This window comes from Haliaeetus albicilla, chromosome 15 (genome assembly GCF_947461875.1).
Source record: "Haliaeetus albicilla chromosome 15, bHalAlb1.1, whole genome shotgun sequence".
NCBI classification, from domain to species: Eukaryota; Metazoa; Chordata; class Aves; order Accipitriformes; family Accipitridae; genus Haliaeetus; species Haliaeetus albicilla.
Window position 1 is genome coordinate 21,993,715 of NC_091497.1, and position 19,124 is coordinate 22,012,838.

The 19,124-nt window shown below is 33.3% G+C and overlaps 1 protein-coding gene across 1 annotated transcript in view; it reads left to right on the top strand.

Annotated features, from left to right (window-relative positions):
* Positions 1–18,553, top strand: part of KLHL1 (kelch like family member 1) — a 242,966-nt gene extending 224,413 nt beyond the window's left edge. Inside the window, exons 9-11 of the mRNA XM_069802592.1 lie at positions 8,299–8,511; positions 12,990–13,161; positions 14,811–18,553. Of these exons, the coding sequence (XP_069658693.1) occupies positions 8,299–8,511; positions 12,990–13,161; positions 14,811–14,870 (445 nt within the window). The 3' untranslated portion in view covers positions 14,871–18,553. The remainder of the gene's footprint in view (positions 1–8,298; positions 8,512–12,989; positions 13,162–14,810) is intronic.
* The last annotated feature ends 571 nt before the right edge of the window (positions 18,554–19,124 follow it).

A 19,124-nucleotide genomic window follows, 5' to 3' on the forward strand; every position in this document is an offset into this window, starting at 1 on the left:
CAGCTATTCTCTTTTTCATTTTGAATAGGAAACACAGAGAGCTGGCCAATACAGATGCTAGCATATATGCAGGGGAATGTTTTGTTTTCAGGTCATTTAATGAGACAAAGCTGGAATGAAACTTGTGTTATTTAGATCAATATTGTGCCTGTGGTAAATAGCAGTTGCTTTAGTTTAATATGTCCCTTATGACGATTAGGCATTATTACAAAGTGAACATTAGAAAATTTAGCTTCCTGAACCTTCATTTTCAAGAAAATAACAGAATTCAAACCAAATTAGTGTGAGCACAAGAAGGGTTCTCAAAATTGTCTTGCAGTTAGTCACTCACAGGAATATATTTGCTGTGTACTGACCTCGGAGAGGCATAGGTTAATAATTCCACAAAGTCCTTAATAGGAGTTCAGTGTTTGGCACAGGAGAATTAGCACTGTATTGCATTCATATAACCACCTTCAAAACTTGATTGCATGGGTGATTACAGCCTCCTTCAGGAGTTCTGCTTCTTTGCCTTTCATGCATTATATAATAAACTATCTGTGGCATTTTCTCTTAGCAGAATCATTAAAGCTTATTACTAATTCAGTGCCCTGGTCTGATCTTTTGTACTTTTGCACACAAATTTGTATTTCCTATGTGGGGGTCCCATGCAGCTAAATGAATGTGCAATTCAATTCAATATGCATCATATTCTCTCTTTTTCAAGCAAGATTTAACTTGGTATTTTACATCCAACCTGTAAAATAGCAGTCTCTGCACAGGCTTACTTCTTTTTATGTGGCTAGGCTAGCGTTAAAAAGGGCTAGAACAGATACAAGTTAGGTAAATACATGTGACTCCTAGAAGAGGACAATGAAAAAGCATGAAACTTTACAGTAAAAACAATATTTTTTCCTACAGTCCAAGGCAGGCGCATACACAGCTAGAATGTACTGTTCTTTAGAACCCAAGTGATAGGAAACATGGCAGATGCTAATGACATTGCTGCATTGCAGGGCAGGAACTTGATGAGCCTGTTTTCTCTTGATACACTATGGTCAGGCTCCCAGATGCTTAGGCCACATTTCTATTTTGCATGTTTACTGCACATCTACATCTTTTAGTGTATACACCCCACTATGCACTTCTTTTCATCCATCACCCACACAAACAGGATTTTTGGACTAGCTGACTGTTGACTGGTATACAGCTAGTGTGACTGTTATTTGCTGTAAGATCTGCCATTCAGTTTTTGTAATAAGAAACATTTTGTCTTTACTACATAGTTCTTTTTTTCTGTAAATTTTGTAATGAACAACAATTTCTACATAGATAATGAACATAACATACTATGGTATGCATTAATTTGGGCAGGTAAGGGTACTTCAGACCAAGCAGACATGGTGAGTTAACTTACTCAGTCCTAATACCTGACAGAAAAAGGCAATAGGGTCGCTCCATCTAACTTAAGCTTTTAGATGTAACATACATACAAATCTAGACAGCGGGAGGCAGTGTGGACAATGCCTAGAAAGATTCACAGCCAATTTTTTTTTAATTGTGCAGCTGCCACAATTAAGCACAGACTTTTAAAAAGCATTCAGCAATCACTGTCTTACCTCTCATGGTCAAAATGGCAAAAGATATTAGCATCCCACATTCTGGATTATTCTGAAAGTCTAGCTTTTAATTATTATCTTTAGTGGGAGATGAAGTATGAGAATCCCAGGCTGTCTTTAAAAGTACTTAGTGCCTATATGCTGGGACCTGAAGGAAGCCCTTGTTCAGTGCAGTCGGAGAAGTCTAGATACTCCCCTGACCACCTGTAGGCATTTACTTGAATTACATACACTCATGTATACACACATGTATTCATATGTGTGTATATACATATGCATACACATACTTTCTTATTTCCACATATGCATAAGTCTGGAAGGATATTTAAACATCTAAATATTACTGAAATTAAAGAAAGCTAAATATCTAATTTGATACTCAGCTAAATATCTTTATGGGCAACGGCCGTTGGAGCAGCTATCAAATACCTACTGAACTCAGCAGAACAGAATACTATGCCATCTTCACTGTTAACTGATGGTTCTATTTTTCTAATTTGAAACTTGATTAGCTTCTTAATAGCTAATATTGGGCTAAAATGAAATGTCTTTTGACTCGGTAGACCAACTTCAGCTGAATCTTTCATTACTGGTTGAATTCATTGAATTGAGAAGGATTTGTTCATTGTGAAGGTCGCAGACTAAATGATCTAAGACTTTTTTTCAAGTCATCCATATAATTGCAATGCACTGATAATTTTCATACTTCAGTAAAAACTAGGGAACTGGCTCAATATTATTAAATAAATGAAGTATTAATATGCTGTAATTGTGATTTTTAAAGATGAAGTAACACTTTAGAATTTCATGCCAAGCTAACAAGATAAGAAAGTATGACTGAAACAATTATATTTCCCATCAGAGTAGTTTTTTTCATGGCTTTTTTGGCTTGAGGGTTTCTTTGCTCTTGTGCCTTATTGGTGATTCAGTTATTCTTTTACTATGCCATTTGAACTAAGAAAAATACTATACTTGGCATACATAATTACAGTCACGTAAAGAGAGAAAATACATTTCATACTGCATGCTTTCTGCCCACAATATTCTCAATGACTACAAACGAATACTTTTAGATCAATATTTTATGAATGACATGCATATTTTGCCTGATACTGAAATACAGCAGTGCTTTTCCTTGTCAAAAAGTTCATGCTTTCACGTGTCTGTTTCCATAACAGGCCACACATTATCTACCCAACTTGAGAGTAGAATGAAATTTGACTTAGGATGATATTAATTACTTACTAGGAATTTTATAGATGTAACTAATTTTATAAAATCCTTTTGCAATGGGAAGAATGACAAACATATTTCAAAGACTAATCCACAAGTTATCAGCCTTAGAATTTTTTCGTAGAAACTTTTAAAATCTTGTCTCTGTTCTTACTATATATTACTCTAAATGTATTTTGACCTATAAATAAATTGATACTTTAATTTAAATCCTGTAGAAGTTATTTTAGGTTCTTTTATGACAGTTTTGACACTGCTGATGTTTTATAAATGTGCTGTTTATTAAGTACTGCTGTTGATTAAACTCTTTTCTCAGAAAGGCAATTATTCTGCCTCCCACTATAGGGAAAAGGGGACACATTGAAAAATTTCTTCCTTAACTGTAGAGACTACAAAAAGTTGTAGATAATGTTTAATATTTTAGTCAAAATCATGCAATAAATGGAAACTGAAACAGAACAAAATGGAAGAGCTGTATGGTCTAAAATTATTAAATTCACAAAGAAGATGAATATTATAAACACATTAGCTCAGTCTAGGACAAAGTAATCTGCTAATTCAATAACAATTTCTTATTTAATGACAGATTCACTGTATCTTTTTTAATAAATAAGAGAGGAAATAAAAGGCCTTAAGCTCATGCTGTAGTAAATGATTAATTTACAAAGACTATTTTGCCTTAACTATCCTATAGCCTGATACAATCAAGAATATTTTTAACTGGTGGAATCTGCATACTGGTCTTGCAGAGAAAATGTAGCCCATATAACTTTGATTAGAATTAAATTTACTTGAAATAGGTTCTTTCTATTGGGAAACTATACTTTCTAGTGTAGGAAGTAGAACTTTGCAGTAATTATATTATCCATGCAGGGTGTTTTTCTTTCAATATTTTCTATCAGTAGTTACTATTTCTTTAACTGCAGGCACTTACTGTATGACTTTTTTTTTCTTCACTTTTTTTTTTGTCAAACTGTATAAATTTTTAATTTACTCCACTACTGCATTACTGCACCAAATACAAGAAATACCATTCCAAATTTTATCACAGAAATAAGACTTCATTAATGCTTTCCATTCAGAAAATTATCAGGTTTTCAACTTTTGCCAGTGAACTGCTATTCATTGGCATTACCAAGGCAGCATGGATAGATATCTTTCCTCTCCTACAGTCTGATTCCTAGATCAGGTATGGACTGATTGAGCAATACAGAAGTCTGGCACTGATGAAAATTATTACATTCCCCTCAGTTCTACCAGACAGATATCCTTTGTGCCAGAGTCATTCTCTCTTGCTCTTTCAGGCACGCTGAAAGGGCAGAAAAGGGTACAAAGGGGCCTAAGCAAAAGACTGAATATGGTTTTTGATATTCACAGTGAAAGAATTTTGAAAGGCAAAACCTCATTAAGAAATGCAGGAAAGGCATGATTCAACTGTTTTCACAAGCCATACTACCTCACATCAAAGGCAGTCTGGTCTTTTGAGGTTGGCTTGTCAAACTGAATTTAAAAATGGCTTTTTTGATTACTTATCAAAGGTTTGTAATGACAGCACTGAGATAAAAGCTTTTGATCCAGCCAGTCATGATTTCTCCTAATGTCTCCTACTTTGAAACCTCTACTGCATTTTCTAGCCATTTTGTACATACATATATACAAAAATGTTTAGGAATCTCTATCCATCTTAATACAAAACGAAGTGGCCAAACCCTGAAAAGACAGATTTCCAGCTCAGAGGAGACTGAGTTTGGTCTAAATTTGTACCTGCGCACAGTGTCTGAATAAGCTGAACCATTGGGGAATACAAATCTATAACATCTCCACAGGCAAAATTTTCACTGTAATCAGTGGAGATAAAAGTGCTCAGTACTGGATGCTTTCTTTTCCTTGTCGATCTTCCCCTCTAAACAGTGATAATTATAATAGAAATCCCAACAGCTTTGATGGGTTATACAATGAGGTGCAATTCTGTTAATAGAATATTCCCAAGTCAAAAATGAAGATGTGACTATTATGTGATCGTGATTATGATTATTTCTTAAGCTTTCTTTTTAATCGCTCAATGTTGAAAATAAAAATCTTACAAAACTGTAGGTACTCAAAAGCTACTAAGAGATATGAGATCTACAAGAAGTCTACAGACACCAGTAATCTGCGAGAAATAGAAAAAAATGAGCCATGTGTTTGATGCTAGTTGAAGTAGTATGTGACGTAAGGTAAAATTACTAAAATAATATTGTAAATTAACAATGTGAAATTGCTAAATTCAGACTCACTGGATTATCTTTCATCTCTGAATTCTGAAAGTACTTGCATATCAAAATGAAAGTCTACTTGCAAGTACTTTCAACAAATCATCCAGAGCAGAGGTGGTACCTGGTAACTGAAGTAATACAATGGAATAGAGTTAAGAGGCAAAAGAGCAGCCCTTGCAATTGCAGGACTGATACCTGATCTCAGTAATGCCAGGTTTTCAGGCCTTCTTAGAGACATACATTATACTTTTCCTTATAGAAAATTTTACTATAAACTGCTACCAAGAAAGACAAAGCTGCAGAAATGGATTCATTCTAAGTCATCTAATAAAATAGGACCCTGAGCACTAAGAAGGAAGTAGGACTACTAAATATCTTTGAATATAAGTATTTCAAAAATTTCAGTTAGCTGTACAGTATTCTGAACGTTCAGCACTGGTTGCAGAGTTGTTCTGCAGTCATTTAGGGCCTTTGTGACTGTGGATTATGAAATTTGGCTGAAGAGTGGGAGCAATTCCTGACAGGTGTTCAGCAACAACCAGAACTTTAAAACAATTACTCAGTTTCCAACTTTTATTTGTCTGAACTAGACCTTTGTGAAATAAAATTTTATTGTTAGTCTTATGAACTATTCCTTGCTTAGATATAAACACAATCAAAATGTAAAATGATAGTTCCAAAATCTGATTTTGGAAATTATTTTTGTTTTGTTCTGCATAGCACAGAGCGTTTTAACAAAAACTAGGTCATTCCAATCTCTGGATGAAACTTTTATCAGTTACTTATGAACAGCATTTGCTAACTCTTTACCAGCAACTCAGGAATGCCTTTGGCTATATTTTACTACCTGTCTTAATTGATATAGAGGAATGAAAAAGTATGCTTCGCTTTCACTATGGAAATACCAGCTTATAGATTTATTTCAGTTGAAAGACAACAGAATAGATGAGAACTTTTCATGCCAAAAGAAATAAACAAAGTGGCTGGTATATAAATTGGGGGAACACATAATTATTCACACTGAACTCTGCAGAAGTGTTGGTACTTTGCATTTTTTAAAATTCTGTGAGGTGTTTAGGTGTCCAAATATTTACTTAGAAATCTATTTGGAAATCTCAGGCTTGTTAACCATGGCCTTCGTTTTTAGGGATCAATTCACTTATCAACATGTGTCTACTGCCATTTGAATTGCCTCAGGATAGCTTACTTGACCTCCAGCAATCATGCATATTTCTCCTGTGTAGTCTTTGTCCTATCTGCCAGCCTGCAGGGAATGTCACTGTACCCTAAATGTCACAGATAATGTTTGATCACTGTCAAGTGATGAACCAAGTCCCATCTTTGAAAATAAAGATATCATCCATGCAGACACCTATATGTAAATGCTTATATTTATATTTATATTAATGTTAATGTATTTGGATCACACGTTTAAATTTTTTTAGTGCTCTTCCGCAGTTCTTATTCTCTGCTGAAGAAAAAAGTATGGTTGTGGCTGATGAAATAAATTGTTCTTTAGACTTGTCTGACTACCATGTGCATAACAACAATTTAGACACTGTAGACACTTACATGTAGGTGTCTTAATCTTAAATTGGTTCCCACCTGTATATATCTGATAATCATATTGAAAGGTAAATGTCTTAGGGCTGGATTCACAGAAATAGTTGCAAAAAAGTATATTTGCTTTAACATCTCTCATAGAGGAGTATGGATTCTCCTGGCTACTTCAGTCAGAGCACAAGTATGTCTGTCAGGCAGTACCGAAATGTTCTATGGCTTCAGTGACGTATTTAGTGGTAGTACGGTGCTTCCTTATTCATCAGCATCCATGCCAACAAAACGTAATGGTAAATGCACATTTAAGTAGCTCTGAATTCATGGAGCACTTAGGACAGTAAAAGCTTCCAAATGAATAATTGCTTCACACAGACAGCTTTTGCATCCTAAGTTGCTCAGTGGTTGGACTTTAAAATAGGCTGTGTTTCTATTAGTTAATCTGCAGGCACTGTAAAAAGGGCAACAGACTGCAAAAGGACTCATATAAGAAAAGAATGCAGCATGGTAATAGTGGGAAAGAAAAATCAGAACTGTTTCCTCCTGGGAACCATTATAAAGGGAGGAAGGAAACAAGTTTCTTGTCTGCAGATAGTTACAAACGCAATATATTTTATGTTGAACCACATTTTTGCTATTTCAAATATAAAATATTTTCAGAAGTTTTTCATGACTTCCCTATAGAACTCAATCCTCATAATATAGTCTGATGAAGAAAATCAAGATACAGTGCCTGGGGGTATCATTTTCATCATTTTCTTACTTGCTGAGTAGACATGTTAATGTTAGTGTGAGCAAGACTTTTCTTCAGTATAACCAAGATCCTTGAAACTGAGGTGAGTACTTTTTAAAAACCCATGTTTAAAACATAATGCAGTATTCATTTCTGCAATGCACTGCAATTTTGATCTCTACTATATTCTAAGTGTAAAATTCATTCTGGATGTGAGCATCCCATTGGTAGTTTTGTATCTGGAATAGGCTGAATACTAGATCAAAGACTGACTATGGTTTTCCATATGGTTTGTACTTCAGCATACAAAGCTTGTGCAGTACTACTTTCTTTTTTTTTTTTTTTTTCCCCCCAGGAAGGCAGTATTAGAAGCCTATGAATCTATGCAGTATTAAAGAATTACACAAGATAGGATATTAAAATGACAGCAGTTGTCAGACTAATTCCCACTACTTTGATGCATGATAAAAACACAGAAAAAATATAATAAATGGATTGCATATTTCTTGTTTGTCTGGATTACCAGTTATAAGTTAGCGCTTTCACTTCCACCTCACAGGTGATGAGCAGTTAGGCAGCAACCCTGTTTACATGATTTATAAGTCTATATAGACAAATCTGCATGTCATTTATGGCAGTATATGCTGTAATCAAAGAATGAAAATATCCATTACCAAAAAGAAAATATCTTCCTTTCTATTCAGGTGGGCAAAGCACTAAATAGTATGTGAATTTAGTAATAATATTAAAATCATCTATGTTTGCTGACCATATGAAATTCCTATGATTTTGAGAGATTATCTTTTTTTTCTTTTTCCTGTTCACTGATATCAGATAAAAACCCCCAGATGCTCCTTGGTTTTATTTCTACAGTTCTGACGTCTTGTTTTATTAACATTTTTATTTGTGTGTATTTTCTTAGGTTATATTCAGTTGGAGGTCGGGATGGAAGTTCATGTTTGAGTTCAATGGAATATTATGATCCTCACACAAATAAATGGAATATGTGTGCTCCTATGTGTAAGAGAAGAGGAGGTGTAGGAGTGGCTACGTGTGATGGCTTTCTTTATGCAGTTGGAGGGCATGATGCTCCTGCTTCTAACCATTGTTCCCGACTGCTGGACTATGTAGAAAGGTATCCAATTATACATGCATTTTTTGAATACAAAATAATGTCCAGTAGCATCATTTTCTTACCTAGGTGACGGTAAAATTAAACAGATGGTTTTACCCCAAGAAATGCTAAATTATTATTTACTTGAAAAAGTCCATAGAGGTTTGTAGAAGACAATTTCTTTGAAGGTTATTTTCTTTCCCTTTTAATCACAGTACTATTGTATGTTATCATGGACACAAAAATCCATTATTTTCACATCTCATTTAAGAAATCTTTGTTTTTAAGGCACGATATTACACATTGCAGAGTCATAAATTGAACTTTGCAGAGATAAAAATTCAGCTTTGAAATAATTTTATAACACCAAATTGTGTTTAGAAGTATTTTGTAACTCTAAAAACATAGCTAAGCAAAGAAATATAGAACTGCTTAAGAGATGGATATTTACAGTACATGACATGGCTTCCTTTAGCAGCACTGTCAATTCCTGTTGTGTTGATATAAGCCTTATACACTGTATTTACCATACCCTAATTTTTGCAGGTGGATATTTTGCAAATTCAAGAATATCTAGTAGGGCAGTAGGGCACAGTTGGAGTGGTTATAGCATTCAATTTGAAGGTACTCTTCAAATGTTTCATGAAGGTCTGACTTTTTTCTGCTTCTGTATGCTTTAAAATAGAATAAGGAAAATACACTCTCCAAATATGTACATGTTGCAAAGGTTAAATTGGATACGTTTGAGTAGTTGGTTTATCTTGACATGCAAGTAAAGATAGGCACTGGGAGAGATTTATCTATTTATTTATATTTTGAAGGGGTTAAACTTTAATTAAATGTCAGGTATTGCTTCTGCTGTATCTGGCTTGGCATTTACCAGTTACCCAATATGTAATCCAAAAATTATAAGTTAAAACTTACTCCTTATGTTATCCATATGATTTTGCTCAGTCTTAGACCCATTCCCATCTCTACTGTATGTAAGCAAAGATCACAGACTGGCAAATACTTTACTTCTCATTTCCAACAGATGGAAAGTTCATCAGAGAAATCCCATGATGCCTGTACTTACAGGGCCTATCTTTGTGGGGTTCTGTTTATAAGGAACAATAACCAGAATTTTCAATGAAATAACTTTATATTAAGACTACTAGTGACAACATTAATAAGTATGAAATCTCTCCAACTACTTCTGCTTATTGGTACTTGTAAGGGAGCTTTTCTTTAATTTTTTCCGTCTCTGAGAAGAAAACCCTTCTGGTGTTGAAGACAAACCACATCCCATCACATTTGTCTTTCTCAGGGGGGACTGTAACAGCAAACTAAACCACATATCCTTAAGCTATTTTATGTACTGGTATATGAATGACATTATACAGAGTTCCTTGTCTAGGTATTTTTGCACTGATAGCAAAAAATTTGGATATTGTACTTCATGGGCAGTTAGCTTCCAGGCTAAAAGTTGGGACTAACAAATCAGAACATGTAATGCTATTAGCTTGCATAGAGTGGATGTGAATTAAGCAGTGGACTCCGCTAAAACATGAAAAATGTCTCATGGTCGTCCCAGTGATTGATAACTTTATATAAAGTGGCTAGGGTGTGATTTAATGTGTCTATTTTTACATTCAAAAATAATACATCATCTTCAAAAAATAAAAACATCTCAATAACTTAGGAAACCGAAGACTAATAAGTGATAATGAGGTCTATTATAGTAAGCTATTTTACATCTCTCTGAAAGTTTTACTTTCTGTAAATATCTAGGGCATCTTTTTTAGCTAAGTCTCTTTCCTTCTTCAGGAATGACTCTCTGCTTCAGTCATTTTGTCATTCTGCTACAGCCTGATAGGATGTCCTTTATTCAAATGCCAGTTTGCTCCTGGAAGACTGTCAAACCAGACATAATGTTTTAAAATTTATTTTTAAGATTATGTAAATCTAGTGAGAGCAGATATGTGTTTTCTAAGTGCTACTGCTAAAATCCTGCTCAACAGTAATTAGGACTCCCAGTGTGAACTCTTCTAAGGTTGATGCAATTGTGAAGGATTTCCTATGGATTCAAGCATTCTAAAATAAAATAATAGTTATGTTTGTCTGCTCTTCACAAGCTGGGAAAGTACAACGTTGTATTCCTTTTTAAATGTAAAATAACTAGATCCTTTTTTAAGAATTATAAGATTTTGGAGATATTTTGGCAGATTTTATAAAGTAGCTTTCTTTTCCAAATGTTACTCAAAACTTGAGAGCTATTAAAACCATAAGCAAGTGATCTATACTTTTTCCCCTTCATCTCACCTTGATTTCAAATTGATTTCTTTCTACATTCAGGAACTTTTATCATAACCCTTCTGACCATAGGGCATACCTAGTTATTATAAAGATGAAATGTACAGTTGTTTTTAACAGAAGAAGGGATATAAGAAATCTCAGATATTTTCCTGGCAATTACAAAAAACAAGTTCTTGTGCAGTTCTATTTTGTTGACAGAATTGAGTTATAAGAATTCTGTTTAGCCTTGCATATCTGTTTATTACAAAAGGAATAAAGTCCAAAGATGTCAAATGTATTTAGTTTCCCCTGCTTTTGCACCTCCTCACCTTGGCCCTTGTAATTCAAGAGTAGTGTATCAAAGAGTCTATTAAAATTTATTGCCTTTAGGCAGGTGAAAATACAATGCACGCTGGTGCATTTCAGTGGCTGGGAAACTTTCAGCTAGAGGCATATGATGCTGTTGAAAAAGTCATACAGTCTTTGAAAAAATCCATTCAAAATTAATTTTTTGGGGGGGCTTGTTACATGAGCATTTCCCTTCCACATATTCAAGCATTGTTTTAAAGTATTTTACTCTCAAGTTTTAAAAAAAAATTATCTCTTATCTAGATATTTAACTCAAAACTTTTAAGGAAAGATAGCAAAATGAAAGAATGTGAATAAATAAAATAAAGAATTTTTTTTAAAAAAGTAAAATGAACAACACAATCAATTTAATGGTATTTTAAACATAAAAAGTTGAACACAAAATTTTCACATATTATTTTCTAGAGAACTCCCCATAAAACCAGAAGGATTAGCAGCCAAGAGCTGAATAGAACTTTTTTCCAAAAATGTATTTAGCTGTCAAGAACAATTTAATCAAGGTTAAAGATAATTCTGTTATTGTCCAATTTGAAGGTCATATTTCTGAACCAAAGGACACTTGCAAGGAAAGTACTGTAACATTGTTGCATTATTTATATTTAAAAAAAATTAAAATTTTCCATTATTCAAATATAATGTGGGACTTCAAACGGTATTCCTACTAGTTGTTTATTGAGAATATGAATGAAGCATATGAAGCATATGTATATACAACTTCCTGTAGGATTATCAACTTCTAGTTAATAAAGTTTAGACTAGAGGAAAATGTGTTGAAAGAATTTGACTCCCCTTCAAAAAAATAAACTTAATACTGTTTCTTAAAGGTGTAGGAGAAAGTGGTTTGATGCCATTTTGAATGCCATGAATTTTATATAACAATATAGTAGTTAGAGGACTTGTAAATAAATAAGATTTTTAGCCATTGTAGAGATCCTTTATAATTATTTTAGAGAAATTATCATGCCCGAAGTGTGATCTGCCTTACACTTAAGCAAATTACTAAGGTCAGTCAAAGGATTTGTATCCTTAAACTGTTTATTTTCTCGAGTTATTATAAGTGATTCTAATACATAGTAGAGATGCTTAAGGACAGATGAAATTCTTTGTATCTTACTGTGATAGAGTATTCTATTTTAGTAATATTTGTCATCTAAAAATGAGGTATCTATCTAGTTTAACCTAGTATTCCAGATATCCTTAGTAATAAACTAAGAGGCACTGTCAAAAGGTGATTCATTTCTGTTTTACAGATGTCTAAAATAGACACAATGGAACGGCTTCTGAAATTAACTAATTTTTACATTGTTATTCAATATCTAAATTAATGGCCTAGGCTAATTGTTTAATTTTTAAATGACTTTCATTATACCAAAGGAATTTTGCCCTCAGTTTTAAAAATTCTATGGTGATTATGTCTTAAAAATTGTACTACTCTCTTCACTTGAGCAAATATCAGGAGCAGAATCTAACTCTAATGCAGTTAAGCATATCCCCTGAATTCAAAGGGAGGTTTTCTGGCTGTGAACATTGCCTAGTATAATTTTAGAAATTAAAATATGGGGTAATATAATTTTAGAAAGAATATTTTAATATGCTACAAGAAATATCCTATTTAAAATATATACATAAAAATGTATATCCATCCAGCTATTGCCCTTATATCCTTCTCAAATCTCTTTTTATGACACCTTACCTCACAAATACCTTAGTTTATTCCAAAAGGTTGGCTGAGCAAAAGATGCTAAAGGATTTTATTTTTTTTCTCCCAGAAAAAAAGGGCTATATTCAAATGAAGATAAGCATGAATTCTCACTTATCTTCACCCGGGACTTTCAGTTTCCTTTCTCTTTCCTCAGGTATGATCCAAAGACTGATACATGGACAATGGTGGCTCCACTGAGTATGCCTCGAGATGCTGTTGGTGTCTGTCTCCTTGGTGACAAATTATATGCAGTAGGGGGCTATGATGGTCAAACATATTTGAACACTATGGAAGCATATGACCCTCAAACTAATGAATGGACGCAGGTAATCATAAATAAAGTCTTTATTTTTTTTCATCTGTAACATATTTCAATAGTTGTACATAAAACCATTACTTTTCTGAAAAAAGTATAGTATCTGAGGTTGCCATAGCTGTAAATCTAGTCATAGTATTTTTTCAAGTATTATGTAAGGAGTTTCCTCTGAGGACAGAAGAGAGAATTAGATCCTAACCGGAAAAAGACAGAATAAACAGTCATTAGAAGTATTATCTTGCTACCTTTCAGGCAAAATTCTTGTTCTGATCAATTTCTATAGCAAATTAATTTTTTTCATCTTTCTTCATGCAGAAGAAATGTCATTAAAAGTACCACAATGGATCTGTAATTTTAATTTGTAACCAGCATGTCCTGAAGAGCCTTCATATGAAATTTGTTTACTTTGTGTAGAGAGCCAAGTTTTTATTTCATTCTTCAATTCAATTTTCTTATGTTTGATGGATATTTCGAAATGTTGAACTGTATCTATGTTTCTAATGTTGAACCATATCAGAATTAATAGGTATAATAGAAATAGTGGTATAATTCAAAAAGCTGAGGACTAGTGATTTGGTTGTAGAAGGAATGTATTTTATTATGTCACAGTAGTGCTTGGGAAGATTTGGATTTACAGCAAAGACTTAAAAAGAAACAAAAGATTATTTCAACACTTTCTGTCATTAATTCTGTTTTAAGACTTTCTGAAAAAGTAATTTGTTCCACCAGTGTAGATATTTACATCTGAATTAGTCACCCTAAGTTCCCTTTAAAGTTAGTGAAGAAAAGTACGTACTTCGAAAGCATGATCTTATCCTAAAATAAGCATTTAAAATAGGCCAGATGTCTTATACTCAAAAATGCCTATTTCTTTTTATGATTGTAAAGAGGGGCTTCTGTTGTCAAGCTTAAAGGTAGACATACGTGGTATAAAGTTAATGCAGAAGCCCATCTTTTTAATCTACTATTCATTAAATGACAAGAGAGCATTTTTATGACATTCTGTAGGAAATAAAAAAATCAAATTGGAAAGATTCTTTTCTCAAATCCACCAGTCCACATAAAAAACCATAAATAACCATATTTGGACAGATCGGAAACATGTAACACCTCTGCTTTGATATGTACAGTACCATTAATTACAGTGTATTACCATTACTATTATTATTACATACCAGCTGACTCTACTGTTTTAGTTTCAGCAAGATCCAGTCTCCTAAAGTTATTAAACCTTGTGTTGTCTTGAATACTGTCTAAAGCTGCCAAACTTATTCCAAAGGACACTTGAACCTGTTTAGGAATACTGGAACCATACAATTTTGGTATTTGGTAGCCTTGACCTTGTCTCAGGGACTGAAGTGGAAGCATCAGCTACAGTCTACAGATTATAGAAGCTCCTTGCATATCAACAGTTCACAAAATTGATGACAGCTTGAAAATCACTTCTTTTTTTCTGTTCTTTCACTATCAAGTGAAAGATGTCAGATGTGAGTAAGTAACTTCAAAACTACGATACTAAGATATTGTGAGTTGTATTTATTTTTAATGTCTTATACTCCCATTAGTTTTGACCATTTTGGAATAATGTTGACACAGCACTTTGGCAATCTCTTGCATGGCTTGTTCCTGTTCAGTTAATTTGTTTCTTTTTTTCTGCAGATGGCTTCCCTAAATATTGGAAGAGCTGGTGCCTGTGTTGTAGTCATCAAACAACCATGACTTTGTCAGCACTGCTTAGGATTTTACTGACTGTGAAATTATTATTTTTCTATCAGACAACGAAAATAATAACTACATGAGAACAAGGATTTACACAGTGAATACTCTGTTGATCACAGACCTGAAGAAGTTTGGAAGTGGGAAAGATTAAGTATTTATGCCCTGTAAAATCATAAAAACTGTTCACAGACAGTGAACAAGAAAAAAAATCAGGCTGTTGTAGGCGTAAAAGTCTGAACGTGGAGTAGTAATTTCGGGTACTGTTCTCATGAATGTGTCCTGGAGAACTGGATAATCAAGGGACAGCTGTACACAAGGAGCAGGAGGGAATACGAGAAGAGTTTTCATGGCCACAAGAGTTTTAACTGCAGAAACATTAAAGTACATTTAATCACTTTTAAACTGTGTTTTTTGAAAGAGAAAAGTAGATAGTAATGTCAGATTTTTCTCTTCAGGTCTTGTCTTCAAATGGGTTATGGCTTCTCACTTAAACAGGCAGTTTGGTTCTTACCGAAGGAAAGAGGTAGAAAAGTCTGGATATTCAAGTTTCATTCATAATGACTGAGCTGTTGCTCTATAGTAGGAAGAAAAACAAAACTAGAAGTAAACCTCCAAGATGAGGTTTTTTTCTAATTTCAGATTATACCTCCTTGCCAGTGTTAACACATCTTATAAGTGAGTTTATTGAAGGGAAAGCCTGTGTGTTTAATCTAATTATACACAAAGCAATTCTTTGGCTGCACTGGGGCTTTGTTGCAAATATGGGAGTCAAAAGAACAGTTTTCCAGTTCTTTCTTAATCTTATATTCAATTTAAGCATGTGGGCTCTGATGTCATTGTTTAGTGTATCTTCTGCATGTTGGAAGCTCATGAAAAGCTGGCAAATTTATACTGTTCCTTCACTCCATCATGTAACAGATGAACCATGACCAGAACAGTCTATAGAGCCTCTTCTAACATTTCAAGAGGGATAAAAATACTACATTTCATTTCTTTCTGATGCTCATACATACACAGCTTTGCCTGATTAGAGCCGCCAATTCACGACTTTCCACTTATGACTGAGAACAAACTGCAAGTAGGGAATTCAGTCAGAATAAATGCAGGTGAATTAAGGAAAATTAGACCATTTGATCTAATAAAGTTCATATGGCAAATATACTAGTGTCATCTGTACTTCCCTTTAGGGTTGATAATTTCTGGCAGTAATGATACTTTGAGATTTTGCCTTGGAAGTAGATTTGACGTTGATACTTTGTATCTGCTCAGCTGAATCAGTTAGAATCCTAGAGGCACTTAAAAATGGAATATTCAGGGATGCACAGGCTCTGGGAACAAGACTACCAAGTATACCTCTTCTTTAAAGCCTTGCTGATCCTTTAGGAAACATTTCATGGTCCAAAAGCAGGAATCTCACAGTCTTCTGTCACTAGCAATTTTGAGAAGGAATTCTGGTTGTAGTTAAAAGAATTTTCCTAGTGGAAACCTTTGAAACCATTTGAGATGAAAAAATACATGCAGCCTCCTACTTGGGACATTTGATTTGAAGATGTGTCTTTCCTTCTAATAGCATCAGCATGCATGGAAATCTTTGTTTCCTAACACAAACTGAACTTCAGTTCTGAAGCCTAATTGTACTGGTTTAAATCTTTTAAATGCTCCTCTGTCCTAATTAGAAATCAGCTGCAAAATCTTCAATATTGGTTTTCAACAGTCAGTTAGCTTTTGAATTGCAATTAGCCTTCCACAGCCAAGCATGTCCATTTTTCCCCAACTATAACAACTTGTTGAATAAAAGATGTTACCTCGTTACAAAATTTGCTTCACATAAACATAAGCTTCTGAGACCAAAACAAGAAGGTTCTAGAATTATAATTGCAATTAAATATAGACATTAGCATTCAGTTCTCCTACACAGATACCTAATGAACTTAGAAATTGAATTTTAATTCTATTCCCAGATCTTCCTTTTGCTTATATTATATTCATACACAGTAGAAATTATGATTACTCTACCCATATACTAACCTTCGAAATAGGATTACTTCTATTAATTGCTGTCCCTGGTAGATTTTTGTGTTTTCTGTGCCTTGATCATTTTTATCCCCAATTTATCCTCAATTTTATTTTTTATTCTCAATTTCTTTTTTACAGTTTTTCAGTTTGCCTTAATTTATCCAAAATGAAGCTTTATTCTCATGTGAAATTTTTCAGACTACTCCACTTCTCTTATGCTGAAAAAATAAAATTATTGATTTGTTTTATTTAGATTATGTAAAATCTAGCCACAGTAAGAGCTAAATTTGGCTTTCAGATTCTTTTTATACACCTACATCAATATGTTCTAGAGTTTCTTCTAAACAGAATTTAGGAAGATTTTTTTTTAATAGATTTTAAGTTTTTCTTACCATTCTGTTTACTCTGCTCTTATTAAAAACAATAATAGTTTTACCTTTTACTTAAATCAAAATAGTGTATAGTCTTAACCTTGGTTTCTGTGATCCATTAAGATCCTTTTTTTATGCATAAGAGTTAAAATTGCTTCTGATAGGCTGAGTTGTGCTAAACAATATTACATTTACAGGAAAAGCAGCTGTTTTTGAAAAAACAGATTACCTCATCATTTTTAATCTAGCATGGTACCTTTTCTCTCATAAAATCCCTTTGATTCCAGAGTATGAAAACCATAGTTGAATCAGATCTCCAACAAATATTAATTTCAGTGAAATTAATAATTAAATTCCTCAAAATGCTGCTTGTAAATTTTATAGTTTAATATACTAAGACTGTTCTAAAATGTTAGCATTTTCTCTATCTTTCCAATTGTTTTTTATTAATTGTAACACTTCTCTTTCCCAGAATGTCAACCACTTTTACTAGAAAGTCCTTTTTTCACGTTAGCCTGTATTTATACATGGGCATTATACCTATTTTTTTCCTATTGTTGCCCATGCTTATATATGAACATCTTTTGTATTAATCAAACATAAGTAAAAGTAATTAAAATTAAGGTCCTCTGGGGTAATTAAAATTGAGGCCCTCTGGGACTATTGAGAAGCCTTGCATTTCTCTGTTCTATGTGTCGAAAAGTCCTTTTGTGTTATTGTTTATTAGAGATTTTATTAATTTCCTTCTTGCTGCTACTGGTTTTGAGATAGGAGGAAGGTCAAGGACATGAGTGCTAGAAAAGCTGTTTTTAAATGGATGAGTCTATACAGATTTTTATATGAAGATAGAGAAAACAATACTGGCAGAAAGTGGTCATTCTTGTGCCTGAGGATTTATATTCAGAAGGTTGGATGGACACAATGAAATCAAGTCTATGCTCTTCAGTTTCCCTACCCAATTCTTTTCAAATCCATTGGGACATTATAGATCAGTGACAGCCAATTGTGATGCAGGATTTTCTTTTCTCTTTCTCTTTTCATTGATTATTTCTCTAGTGAGGATAAAACATTTGCTGCTAAAAAAAAGGAAAAAAAGGAAAAAGTGCAAAAGACGATACTTATCTTTGAAGTGCTTATAGAAGCAATACCTAAAACACAAAATAAGTGTGTTCCCCAGAAGAGGGAATAAACTCATCAGTGTTATAGCTGTGGCAGTGCTGTTAATGTTTATTAGTACATTAAAGAAACCATAGAAGAAATTACATTTTTGTAGGGTTTTGATTGGTTAAGCAAAAACATCAAGAAAAATACCATAACATTATATGTCTTTTTTTTATGAGTTAGTCTTCCTGATTTAATTCCTTTCAAAATGCTAGATAGTTAAACTCCAAGAATATAAATTTCTAGACAACATTAGAATCTTTATAAATATGGAATAATTCAAGTTGAACTCAATAGAAAAACTGATCAAGCAAAATAGGTAAATCTTCTCCTATGACTCTGAGGATGCCATTTTTAATTTGTTTCTACCAATATAATAGTGTTAAAAAATCCATTTTGCAAAAGAAAGACTAATCGTTTGATCTTCTATTGTTTATAGCACTGTTGGTTACCTTGCATTTTTGGACCTTTCCTTTAAGTTATTTTTTACATTTACAGTTTTATTATTGACAGTGAGGGATGCTAGAAATATAATCAGTAAAGATTTATATAGAAAAATGTAATTTAATAATCATTATTTAGTAGAGCTCTTTATTATTGCCATTTTGTGGTCCAATTTTATTGAAAATTTTTGTATTGAAATCAAAGCCACAAATAAGGCAATAAAAAGATCTGAAAGTAAGAATATTGTTACTTTGGCTTTAAT